At 60.1% G+C, this 11,319-nt stretch overlaps 1 protein-coding gene across 1 annotated transcript; it reads right to left on the bottom strand.

Moving 5' to 3' along the window:
* Positions 1 to 5,300: 5,300 nt before the first annotated feature.
* On the bottom strand, positions 5,301 to 9,961 carry LOC135991490 (ubiquitin carboxyl-terminal hydrolase 36-like). The gene is made up of 11 exons (XM_065640174.1): positions 9,712 to 9,961; positions 9,415 to 9,636; positions 8,848 to 8,958; positions 8,462 to 8,564; positions 8,062 to 8,129; positions 7,637 to 7,707; positions 7,372 to 7,454; positions 6,932 to 7,043; positions 6,505 to 6,645; positions 6,103 to 6,203; positions 5,301 to 5,802 (listed from the first exon to the last, which is right to left on the bottom strand). Exons 1-11 carry the CDS (start codon positions 9,959 to 9,961, stop codon positions 5,301 to 5,303), a joined length of 1,764 nt encoding a protein of 587 aa, XP_065496246.1.
* Positions 9,962 to 11,319: the final 1,358 nt, after the last annotated feature.

Here is an 11,319-nt window from a genome sequence, read left to right as displayed (position 1 = left end):
TTTGCAAAATCCCACCCAAAGCAGCAGCCGTCAGCAGCCCGGGGAGAAGCGTGTTTGCCCGTTCCCATCACCATCTCACACCAGCACACTGCTGGTGTGCACACTGCTCCAGCATCTCCGTTAACGGGGCCGGTTCTCAAAGGTGTTTCAAAACCTTGGAACAGAAACACCTTTGGAAATCGGCCCCATCCTCAGCCTCTATGAAACCACCAGACTCCCTTGCAATCCTTTTCTCCTTCCTGTGCTGGACTGGTGGTTCCCCTCCTTGTTCAGCCACAGAGCAATGAAAAAACAAATCCCTAATCGCTTCAGGGCTCGGACGTGTCCGAGTCGATACTGAAGCACTTCCGTGAGAAGTCTGAAGAGCTGAACTGGTGATTCTGTGTGTTTTACCGATTATCTTTACACCTAAACTGTTGTTCTCAGAAAAAATAAAACAGAATAATGGAAAGCCGTGCTTCTTCACCTTTTTAACCTAAGAAAACAAGGCAAAATATAATGCTAAGTTTGTCCCTTGAGATAACTGCACTCAAATTCACACAAGATTCTTGTTATTAATAAAACTGCCTTTTGCCTTCTTTTTTTTGTTGAAAATAGATTCCTCCATTTTTAAGAGCTGCACTAGAACCCAGTGGAAGATACAGGAGCAGACACACTTGGTGCCGGGAGGATATTCAGGATTCCAAAAATTGCTCCAAGTTACCTCGAGATAGTCCTGGAGGGCTTTGCTAATCTGACTAAAATGCGTTGTCATCTTTTTTCCTCTCGTCCCATCCCTTGCCCCTCGGGAGCGGCCCCGGGGCAGCCGTTCTCTGGGCACTCTGTGGTGCGACCCCCCCGGCCGTGTCCCCCGCAGGCCCGGGGGAGGGCGGCGCGGCCCGGCCTTGCTCATCCCCGTGTGCAGCCGCCCCGCAGCTGATCCCGCACCTGGCGCTGCCTCCGCAGCGCGGGCAGAGCTGCCGCCGGCTCCGCCAGCCCCGCACTCCCGCTCTCTCGCCCCCGGGGCAGATTGTTCAGCTCCTGGGGAGGGGCCGGTGCTGCCGAGTGCTCAGAGTGTTCAGGACAATCCAGGAAAGAAACTGCACAGGCACAGAACTTGTTCTGCGAGAGACAAATGCTGAGCGCTCCTGTTGGCTGCTCAACCCACACACGTGTGTGCACATACACATCCATGTGGACAGACACCAGTTGAAGAGATGGACTGCTGCAGGAAGAAAAACATTTGGGGAGAGTGAAGAGTGCAAGTGGAATGGTAACTCTTGTCAGGGGAAGGAGGTGGGGAGGCACTTCAGACTTATTGCTCGATTCTATCACAGAAATACGTTCACCGTGCACTACAAAATAGCGTGTGCACGTGCAGACACGGAGCGCCTGAAAAGATTCAGCTTCTGCAATTTCTGCTTGCTTTTTTTTTCAAGAGTGTTTTTGTGCCTGTGTGCTTTTGTTTGTTGGAGAGTGTTTGGTTCGTTTTGTTTAGATTTTTTTTTTGTTTCAGTTTGGGGTTTTATGAAAGTTTGCTGGCATGAGGGGAATTCTTAAAGGTCTTATGTAGGTTGAAGGCTGGGGAGGTTTTTTGGACTTTTGACCAGTGTCTCCAGCCAGACTTTAATCAGCCCTCCTCTGTAAACTTGCTACCTGGCAGAGGAGACCAACACCCCCTGGCTTCATAGAATGTTTTTCCTTTTATTTTTTCTTCCATTGTCTGGAATGCTTTTCCTATTCCTCGTTCCATTTTTTCCATCCTAGGATGTGGGAACGTAACTTCTACCATCAGCTCTTTGGGAGAGAGACAGGAATCCAGGTGTTTACTTTTTTCTAGCTGGGGGTGAGCAAATCCAGTGGTTTTGGCTTTTGCTGTGATTCAGAGCAGCACGTGGAGGGAGACAGATGTGTTGGGGGTGGGTTTTAATGCAATAATTGCAGAAGAGAGAGAAAAAACAAAACCAAACAAAACCGCCTTCTCTGGGAGCTGCGGAAGGTGTAATAACGGGTTGCTAAAGGGAATGTCTTTCAGAGTTTTCCAGTAGCCACCAGTTTTTTACTTCAGGGGATTTTGCTCGCAACACTCATCTTCTAGATGGACTTTTTCAAGTGAAAAATGTGGTTTTATCTTGTGCAGTGCCCCTGGATATCAGAAACATTCTTTTGGGAACTGTGGCGATGGAAGCTGTTTGCCTGGGGAGAGTCCAGGAAGGTTCCTTCCAGCTTTAGCCATGAGGTTGAACATCTGTTCACTCCATCAGCTTCTGAAGCCATTTCTACCAAAGAAGAAGTTGCTGCAAGCTTTATAACAAAAGCTGATCACGTGCAGTCCAATGTCGACGGTCAGCACAAGATCAGGAAAAAATCCTTGGGTACTGAAGGTGAATTCGGCGCCTCCCACCATCGCCCCCAGGCCGAGCAGACCCAGACCCTGACCCCCTTCCGCTCTCCCACCCCTCTCCAAACCACTCCCACCCGACCCTTCCCTGCGTCCGCTTTGGCCCATGATGTCACTGCTACGCTGGACGAGTGTCCCCTCCTCCCCACAGGTGACCCCCATGAGGAGCCCACCCACGTCCACACGGTAGGAGCAGCGCGACACCCCGGAGGTGTCTGACTCCCCAACACCCAGCGGGCCTCTCACGTCAGCTTCCCTCCTTCCAGCCGCTTCCACAAGTGCTCATCCCCGGCACGGAGCCCGTGTTGACCCTTCTGCTGCTCACAGGTTTGGGGGGACACCTTGGGGTGTGTGGGGCACTGAGGGGTACACCCCCCAAATTCAGCCCCTGACCCCCATCTTTACACACAGAGCAGGGCCAGGTGAAGCACCTGCGGCTGGACGGGGCCCCCTTGGCCCCGCACCCCCTCGGCCTCAGCCAGCCCGTTGGCGCCACGGCTGCCGGGCACAGCGCTGTCACCTTCCTCACCGGTGTGTCCCCAACCCCCTCAAATCCCCCAGAATCACCCCCAAAACTACCCCTGTGTGTCCCGAGGTCTGTCACAGAGATTCATGAATTACCTTCGCAATGCCCCCAAGGCACTAAACGCTCTGGGAAGGCATTAGGAGGATCCTTAGTAAAATTGCACATCATAACCTCTGCCTTAGCATAATTTTCCTTTTCCTATTTAGTTTTTTTTTTAAGGACTGTTAGGTAGCTTTAGAACATTTGGTATAGGTTGTTTGGTTTAGGTTGCTTTAGGTCATGACATTTAGGCTGTTTAGGTTATTTTAACATCAGGTGTTTTAGGTCAGTTCTTTTCAGTAGGTGGTTCAGGTAGGTTGGTGCATGTATGTGTTTTTAGGTAGCTTGAGTTAGGCAGGTCTCATGTGCATTGTTTAGGTTGGCTTCAGGTTCTGTTTACATTGGTTCAGGCTGTTTGGCTGAGTTGGTTTTGAGGTAGCTTGGTTTAGGTAGTGTTTCTTCGGCTGGGTCATTTTAAGTCCCAGGTGGCCAATGAGGGAACAGGTGGGATCGCAGGGGGTGAGGGGCAAAGTCGTCCATCCAATGTCCAGCCTCAAGGGACTGTTCTCCTGCCTGTCCGGATGTCTTCAGGAGAACCCCCGGATCAATATCCATTGTAGAATGCTGCTATCACTTCTTCTATACACTGAAAAATGATGGAAAACAACTTTGAAAGAAAAAAACCCTCCTTTATGAAATCTTCTTTGAAATCTTCACCATCAAGTATCTGACTGAAAGTTCCCCCATTAGCTGTACAAGTCCTGAGGACTCTGTCTCAGCCGTTCCTCCCAGCAGAGCTGTTCCAGCCTGGGATCCTTCCTGAGGCTTCTCCTGCTGTCCTGCCAGCACAGCGCAGCCGGATAACGAGGGAACGCTCCAGTTTATGGCGCCGTGTCCCGGTGGCAGCACCCCGGCCCCACAGGGACCCAGTGTGGGGCCCGGGAGCCAAACGGCTCCGCTGCGCCTGGCGCAGGGCGGGAGGTCAGTCCTGGCCGGGCAGCGGCAGGAGGGGCTGAGCGGCCCCGGCCGGGACAGAGATGGGCCCCGGTGCTCCCATTGCGGGCCGGGGCAGCACAGCAACCGGCGGCAGCAGGGACGATCCGCAGGCACTTTCCAGGAGCCCCCCCGAGCCTTGAGCTCCAGGCTGGGGCTTGAGGGGCTGCTCCAGCAGTCCCGGGCAGAGGCACAGAGGAGCTTCTCTACCTGTGAGGAGGCAGGAAGGCTCCTGGGGTCAGAGTGCAGAGTCCTCTGCCCCCCCAGCCCAGGCCATGGCCGGCACCCACCTTTCCCTGTCAAGCTCCTCGTCCCACTCGTCGAGGACGGTCTCGCTGCGGGCCCACGCTGCGTCCCGCACGGCGTCCTGGCTGACGGCCGAGCTCTCCCCCTCCCAGCTCAGGACTGCGGAGCCGCGCGGTCAGCAGGAGCCCGGCACGGTGCTGCCCCGCAGCCCGGGCAGCGCACAGGGGACGCTGGGGCTGTTCCCCGCCCAGGGGAGCAGGAGTGACCTTGTTTGCTGTAAGCCTTGTCCAGGGAGTTCCTGAGCAGCTCCTCCACCACACTGGGCTCCCCCTGGTTCCTGGGAGCTGTGCCGGCCCCACGGCGACTGGCGCCGCTTACCTCGACTTGCCCAAATGCCCCAGAGTGGAGTTGGGGCGGGTGGTGTTTGTGGGGCAGGGCTGGCCAGCACGTTCTGGGTGAGGACGTGCACGGTGGGCCCTTCTGCTCTCCTTCCTTGGTGGTCTAAATAAAAGAGGTTTCCATGAGTCAAGAGGAGAAAACAAAAAGGGGAGCCCAGAGAAAGGGGAGGGGAAAAGACACAGACAGGGGGAAGTGGGGAAGTAGAAGTGGGGTAGTAGAAGAAGAATCAGAAGTGTTTTCTGTTAGAAGCAGAAAAGAAAAAATGAAGGAAACTTTAAGAACAGAACCCCCAGCGCGCCGTCCTGAGCCCCGGCTGCACAGCAGCGCCCAGAGAGCCGGTTCAGCCGCTGCCCGGGGAGGAGGCGACTCTGCAGCCTCCATCTGTGGCATCACCAGCTCCCATCACCACAGGGGACATGCTACCCTGAGAAGGCTGGCGAGGCCGCCCCGCTCCAGGGACTGGCGCAGCCACCCCTCCGTCCTGAGCAAGAAGGCAGCAGCCAATTCTCCAGCCTCTCCCAGAGATGGGAACAACAGCGGGGGCCTGGCCCCGCACCCGACCCAGAGGGAGGGCAGAGCCCTGGGGCTGAGGGGCTCTCCCCACCCGCCTCCTGCTTAGCAAGGTACCCAGCATCATTCCTACACTCCCCAACACAAGCCCCGGCTCCGGAGGCACGAGGCACCTACTGAAGTCTCTGGGCAGAAGCTCAGACTCACCTATTTGTCGGAAAGCGCCAGCTTCTTGGCCGGTGGTGGTGCCATGGTGCTGCTGGGCTGCGGAGCAGCCCTGGCCGACAAGAAGGCTTTCAGCTTTGCCAGCACCAGGCTGGCAGCAGCACTGCCACCAGGGTCCCTTCCCGGTGTCCCGGTGTTCTCCCCGCTGTCCCACGGCTCCTGGCCGGGGATGGGCTCCGGCAGCCTGGGGGAGGCGGGCAGGGGCCTGGGCTCCCAGCAGCGCTTCCGGGGAACCTGCGCTTTGGCCCCGCTGGTGTTACTGGGGCCGCAAAATCCTGGAACCGCTCTGGGCGCGGGTGGCAGCTGCGACGAGAGCGGCTTCTTGGGCCTCTGGGCTGCGTCACCGGGAAACGCTGCAGCTGCGTTTCTGCCTTTCAGGGCCAGCTTGGGTGACGGTGACCCAGAAGGCAGCTTGATGCGGCCAGGCAGGCTGGAGGCAGCTTTGGAAATGGGACCCTCTGAGCTCTTCCCGGGGCTGGGGATCCTGGGGAAGGCAGAGAAGGGCATGCGTTAACTGCCAGTGTCTGAGCGACTGGAACACGCTCATCATAGCTGCATACAAGAAGCAAGAGCCAGAAGGTCTGAGGAGGTGAGGAGCTCTTGATCTGCAGCAAAACCACGAGGTGGCTGGAGCTCTCCCTGCCACCCTCGCCCGAGCCAGCACATGCACGTGGGCACTGGGGCTACCTGGACCAAGCTCCTTCCCTCACCCAGGCACGTGTCCCCAGCCCTGTCCCACACGCTGAGCAGGGGCAGAGGGGCTGGGGACACAGGGCATGCTCACCTGAGGTAGAACAGCACATACGCCTGCTGGTTAAGGACCACCTTGATGTTACTGGGGCGGACCACGTTGTCATTCATTTGGTACCACTGCCCGTTGCTGGCCTGCGGAAGGAAAGAGAATGGGGTCGGGCTGTGTCCAGTGACGCTCCTGACCTGAGGAGCAGCAGGAACAGCGCCCGTCAGCAGAGCTCCGCTCCCCAAAACCCCCAGGCGGCCCCGGGCAGGCGAGGGGACTCTGCGAGAGCAGAACTCCACGCTTCCTGTGGCAGAGCACAGCCCGTACACCCCAGCACTCCACACCACGCGTGTCTGCTGAGCACCCCCGTCTGCGCAGTACACGGACCCTCGAGCACCCACCAGACCGCAGCACAGAGAGGGTGCCAAGACAGCACCCTGAGCTCACCTTGACGTAGCAGTAGTAGTGTCCTGCGTGGCTGCTGTACCCCGAGTGCACCAGCACCGCGTAGAGCCTGTACATGACAGGATCCCCGCTGGTCTGGGACATGTATGGGCGGATGTTGAGGAGCTCAGGGTAGCCCACGTCCTGCGGAGAGAGGATGTCTCAGGAGCCTGCACAGCAGATGGCAAGAGCAGCTCAGCTGTCCTACGAGTCCCGTCTCGCGAGGGAGGGGGAACCCGCTCTCTCCAGGCAGAGCTCACGGTGAGGAAGATGCCGGGATGAGCCAAACTCCCACCGCACCGCACAGCTGGGGAAGGGCTGCAGGATTGCGGTAGAGCTCGCGCTGCGCACAGAACCACCTCCCACCCCGCTCTGGGCAGCAGGGCCTCGGGACAGGACACAGCCCCGGTCTGGATTGCCGAGCGCTCACCTTTGTGATCTTGCCCCCAGTGAAGTCGGCAAAACGCTTCAGAGCAAGCGTGAGAACGTTGGGGGCTCGGTGGATAGTGAAGCGTTTGGTTGCCGACACTTTCTTCTTGCATCTGCACAAGAAGAGCTCGAGCTATTCACGCTGTTCGACCAGCACCCAGGTGCTTGCCAGCCCTGGCCAAGCAGCAAACCCCACGGAAATGACCCTGCTGAGAGCGAGTACCGCTCCAGGGCACCCGCTCACGGCCACATCTGCTGGCTCAGGTCCCCGTCACAAGAGGAGAGAGATGAGGAGTGACAGGCTTCATCGCAGGCTTCACAGCCACGTACCTCACGGTTTAGCGGTGGAGCAGGTAGAGAAGCCCTCCCGTACTGCAGCTTCCCACCTGCTTCCCACCAGCACACGCACGGCCCCTTCCCACCCCAGCCCCGCACACTCACTTGTCACACATGTAGGCGTTCTCTCCGCCCAGCAGGTCTGGCTTCACAAACAGCTCCAGTGCCTGCTCTACATTTGCGGCTTGCTGCCAGGACAGAGGAGAGGTCAGGGCCAGACAGAGGAGGCAGCGTAACAACAGAGCTGATTCCCTCTTGCCCGCACCGTGCCTGACACTGGCAGGTTAAACAGCCTCCAGCAGAAACGCTGCAGCTGCAGGAACATCCCCTGCAGAGCAGAGCTCCTCTCCACGCAACCCTGCCCCTGTACCGTGATCTCCACCGGCAGGTCCAGACAGGGCTCAAAGGTGTCCGAGACTCCTTTGCACATCAAGCACTTCACTGCAAGAGAAAGAGCAGTGAGCGCACCCTGGCACAACAGCAGCACCCACCAACCCCCCAGCACAGCGCAGGCAGCTGCCGTGTTCCCCCCGACTCTCCGGGTTTGGGCTCTGGGAAGGCAGCACCAGCATTCTCAGCCTGGCAACTCTGCTATGTGCTGGGATAGCAAATGTTGCTGGACACCTGACAACGTGGATTCCTTTGCTGGTGGGACCCACAGGTACCGCAAGACTGACCAGCTGCAGCTCTGGATAATTTGCACGTGCTTAGTGATCTTCCCAAGTTACTGCAAGGCTCTTGGGGAAATAGCAGCCCTGAGAGTCACAGGCCCAGGCCCTGGCAGCCAGCACTCACCACGGGACCGCAGGTAACCGCCAAAGATCTGGTGGATCAGGGTAGTGGCTTGGGTCTGGCGATCCAACCTAGAGACAGCAGCAGGGGGTCACACACGGCCCCGCCCGAACAGCCACCCCACCGGCCACCGGTGTGTCCTCAGCATCCAAACCCACCCCAGTCACAGGATTTGGGGACAGAATCGCAGCTGTGCTGGGGTGGAGTTGTCAGGAGAAGGCAGACAGCAGCCCAGAGCTGTGTCACGGAGGGGCAGAGAGCTGAGCCATCCACCCCAGACCCCGGAGTCAGCACCTCCCTCCACGGGTCCAGCCTGGGGGACGTGTTCACCCCACAGTCCCCTCCCACTGGCACAGGGGACCAGCAGACGAGAGGACTGACGGCCATCAGAGGCCCCACATACTCGGTACAGTTGGGCAGGCAGGCCTTCTGCATGGCATCGATGGTGAAACGGAGGAACTCGTGTGCGTCCTCTTGCCTGCCGAAGCGGATGTGCGGGGCAATCTCTGCAGGAGAGGGAGGGATCAGCCGCAGCACGCGCTGCAACAGATGCAGGTCCTCCCGCCCTCCCTCGGCGCAGGGACTGCGGGCTTTGAGCTCGCTCAGCCCAAACCAGACGTCACACTCATGTCGGCCATGGGGGAAGCCCCACAGCGTCCATGAAGTCCCTGGCAGGCTCAGCGAGTCGTCTCAGAAGAGCCTCTGCCAAGACCTGCCCTGATCTCAATGGTTCTGCTCCTGCAAGAGTCTCTGCCCTCCTGCACGGCTACAGGGGGCAGCCATCCTTACTCTTGAGGTCTCGAACAAAGGACACTGGCTTTATCACACTGCCGCTGTTGGCGAACGCCTGCGTGACGTGGTTCTGCATGACACACATCATGCAGAAGCCGCTTTGGTGACCTGGAGTGGGAGAGGAGAAGACAGGACGTTGGGCACAAACCCAGGAGAGATGGAGGCAGTAGCGGGGACAGGGAATCTCTGGTCCAACACGGCTCAGCCACGCTCAGTCTTCCTACGAGCTCTGTGCTACAGCAGAGCTCTGGGGCATCCCGGGGTCACAGGGACCAGCACACACCACCCCGGCTGGCACAGCCCCAGTCACAGCACCAGTCGCTGCAACCCCCCAGATGAGACAGCATCCACGTGGAGGGAAAACAGGGCACAGGTACTCGCCCCAGGAGCCAGCAGAGCCTAATGGACCCATGTTAGTCCTGGCTGTGCCCAGCACAGACAAAGCCTCTCAGACGCAGGATGCAGAGCTCGGGAACGCTGCTACGGCCAGGCAGAGTGGATGCTCGTGTATGCAGAAGCTGAGCGCGGCCCCGGGACAGGCGGGCGCTCCCCCTCCCCACTCACAGCTGCGGCCGTGCTCCTTGGACAGCAGGTAGTTGGCGAGCGGTGGCGTGTACGTGAGGCACTGCAGCGTGGCGTTGAGGAAACAGGTGTTTCCCAAGTTGAGCAGCCCGGCGCCGATGCGCTGGACACGCTGCCACTTCACGGCGAGGCGCTGGGCAGGGAACAGCACCTTCCGGGGCGCGGGGACGCCGTGCCCGTGGCCCCCCGGGGTACGGTCGCTGCCTGCGGGGAGAGAGAGGCGGGTGAGCCGCGGGGCTGCGCAGCGCAGGGACAGCCCCCCCGGCCCTCTGCACCCACCCTGCTTGCCCGCCTGTCCCTCCTCAGCGCCGCGGGGGTGCTCGGCGGGCTCGCTGCGGGGCTTGAGCAGCAGGTACTTGGCCCGCAGCAGCTCCGGCTGGCCGGAGAAGCCGCGGCTGGCGGGCTCGAACTCGATCTTGCGCAGCAGCACCTTCTTGGCCGAGGTGGCCAGCAGCCGGCCCAGCGCCCCGGCCTCGCCCGCGTCCCGCCGCGCACTCGGCAGCTCCCTCAGCTTCGCCGTGCCCGCCATGGCGTGTCACCGCACGTGTCAGCGCCTGCAGGTCGCGCCGCTCTCCCGCTCCAGCACCACAAGCGCTTCCCGCGCCTCCTCCTTAAGTCCCGCCCTTCGCTGCGGCCGCTCGCGCTCGGCTCGGCCCACTGACTCCTCCCCTCGCCTTGGCCGTCCGCTCCGCTCCGCGTCCAGAACAGGACTGAGCTGCGCCTGCGCGTCCCCAGCAACGCCAGGGGCGGAGCCTGCCGGGGGCGGGGTTGTTGTGACGCCATCGCGCCTCCGGCCCCGCCCCGGCGTGTCCCGCACGAGCCCTGGGCTGCTCGCCGCTCCCGGCCCTGGGGGTGCCCAGGACACCCGGCCCGGCACGTCTGGAACTCGCCGCGGCAATGCCGGGTCCCGTCCGCTCCAGCAGCTGCCCCCGCCCCAGCAGACAGCGGCCTGGCCCCGCACCTCCCCCGTGCTGCTCCCCAGGGGAGGTCGCTCCGCGGTGCCTGTCCGGACCCCGTGGCTGCCGACGGGACCGGTGTCCGGCAGAGCCCGGGGCCTGGGGGCCGTGCCCGCAGCAGGAGCTCCCGGCACAGCCCCGGCCCCGCTCAGCTGCTGGAGAGGCCGCGCGAGCCTCGGGCCTCGACTCAGCTGAATCCTGCTGGGCAGCGCCAGGTGGAGAAGCGGCGCCCAGCACGGAGCTGCGGAGCAGGGGCAGCGAGGGCCCCGCGGGGCCCCAAACCGCCCCAGCCTGGACAGGGCAGGGGAGCGGCCGCCCCTCCGCCCGCAGCAGCTTCTTTCTTTCATCCCCTCCGGTGTCCGGCACTTCTCCGTATTCTTCACTTGCTCGAGGCAGTGGCCCAGAGACTTCAGATGGTCACATGCTGTACTTTCAGTGCAGGGGGACCTTGACACAGGCCAACAAAAACCTCTGCAGGTCTTACAAGGCAAAGGCGCAAGGTCTGCACTGGGGGCAGAGCAAACCTGGTGCCCCGGGACGGGCTGTGATGTGACCGGCTGAGGAGTCCTGAGCAGAAGGGTATGGGAGTTATCTTGGTTTCACGTATATTTTCTAGTAGTCTGTTAGTATTCTGTTATTTTATTAAACTCTGTTTCTCTCAATCCAAATTTCTGCCTTCACTTTTGATTCTGTCCCCTACAGGGAGGGGAAGGGGGCGGGGGTGGGTGAGCGGCTGTCGTGGTTGTGTTGCCAGCTGGGGTCAAACCACGACACTGTGGAAGGTCCAGAGGACCATCTGTCATGGTGGGGTCAGGGGCACATGAGCTTTGTGGAGCAGCTGAGTCAACTGGGCCTCTTCAGTCTGCTGAAGGGGAGGCACAAGGTACTCGAAGAGCAGGCGACACCTCCTCGGGGAGATGATGGTGGAGGC

Source organism: Caloenas nicobarica, chromosome 8, assembly GCF_036013445.1.
Source record: "Caloenas nicobarica isolate bCalNic1 chromosome 8, bCalNic1.hap1, whole genome shotgun sequence".
NCBI classification, from domain to species: domain Eukaryota; kingdom Metazoa; phylum Chordata; class Aves; order Columbiformes; family Columbidae; genus Caloenas; species Caloenas nicobarica.
The sequence above is the reverse complement of the archived record's forward strand: the minus strand, read 5'-3'. Positions and strand labels throughout refer to the sequence as shown.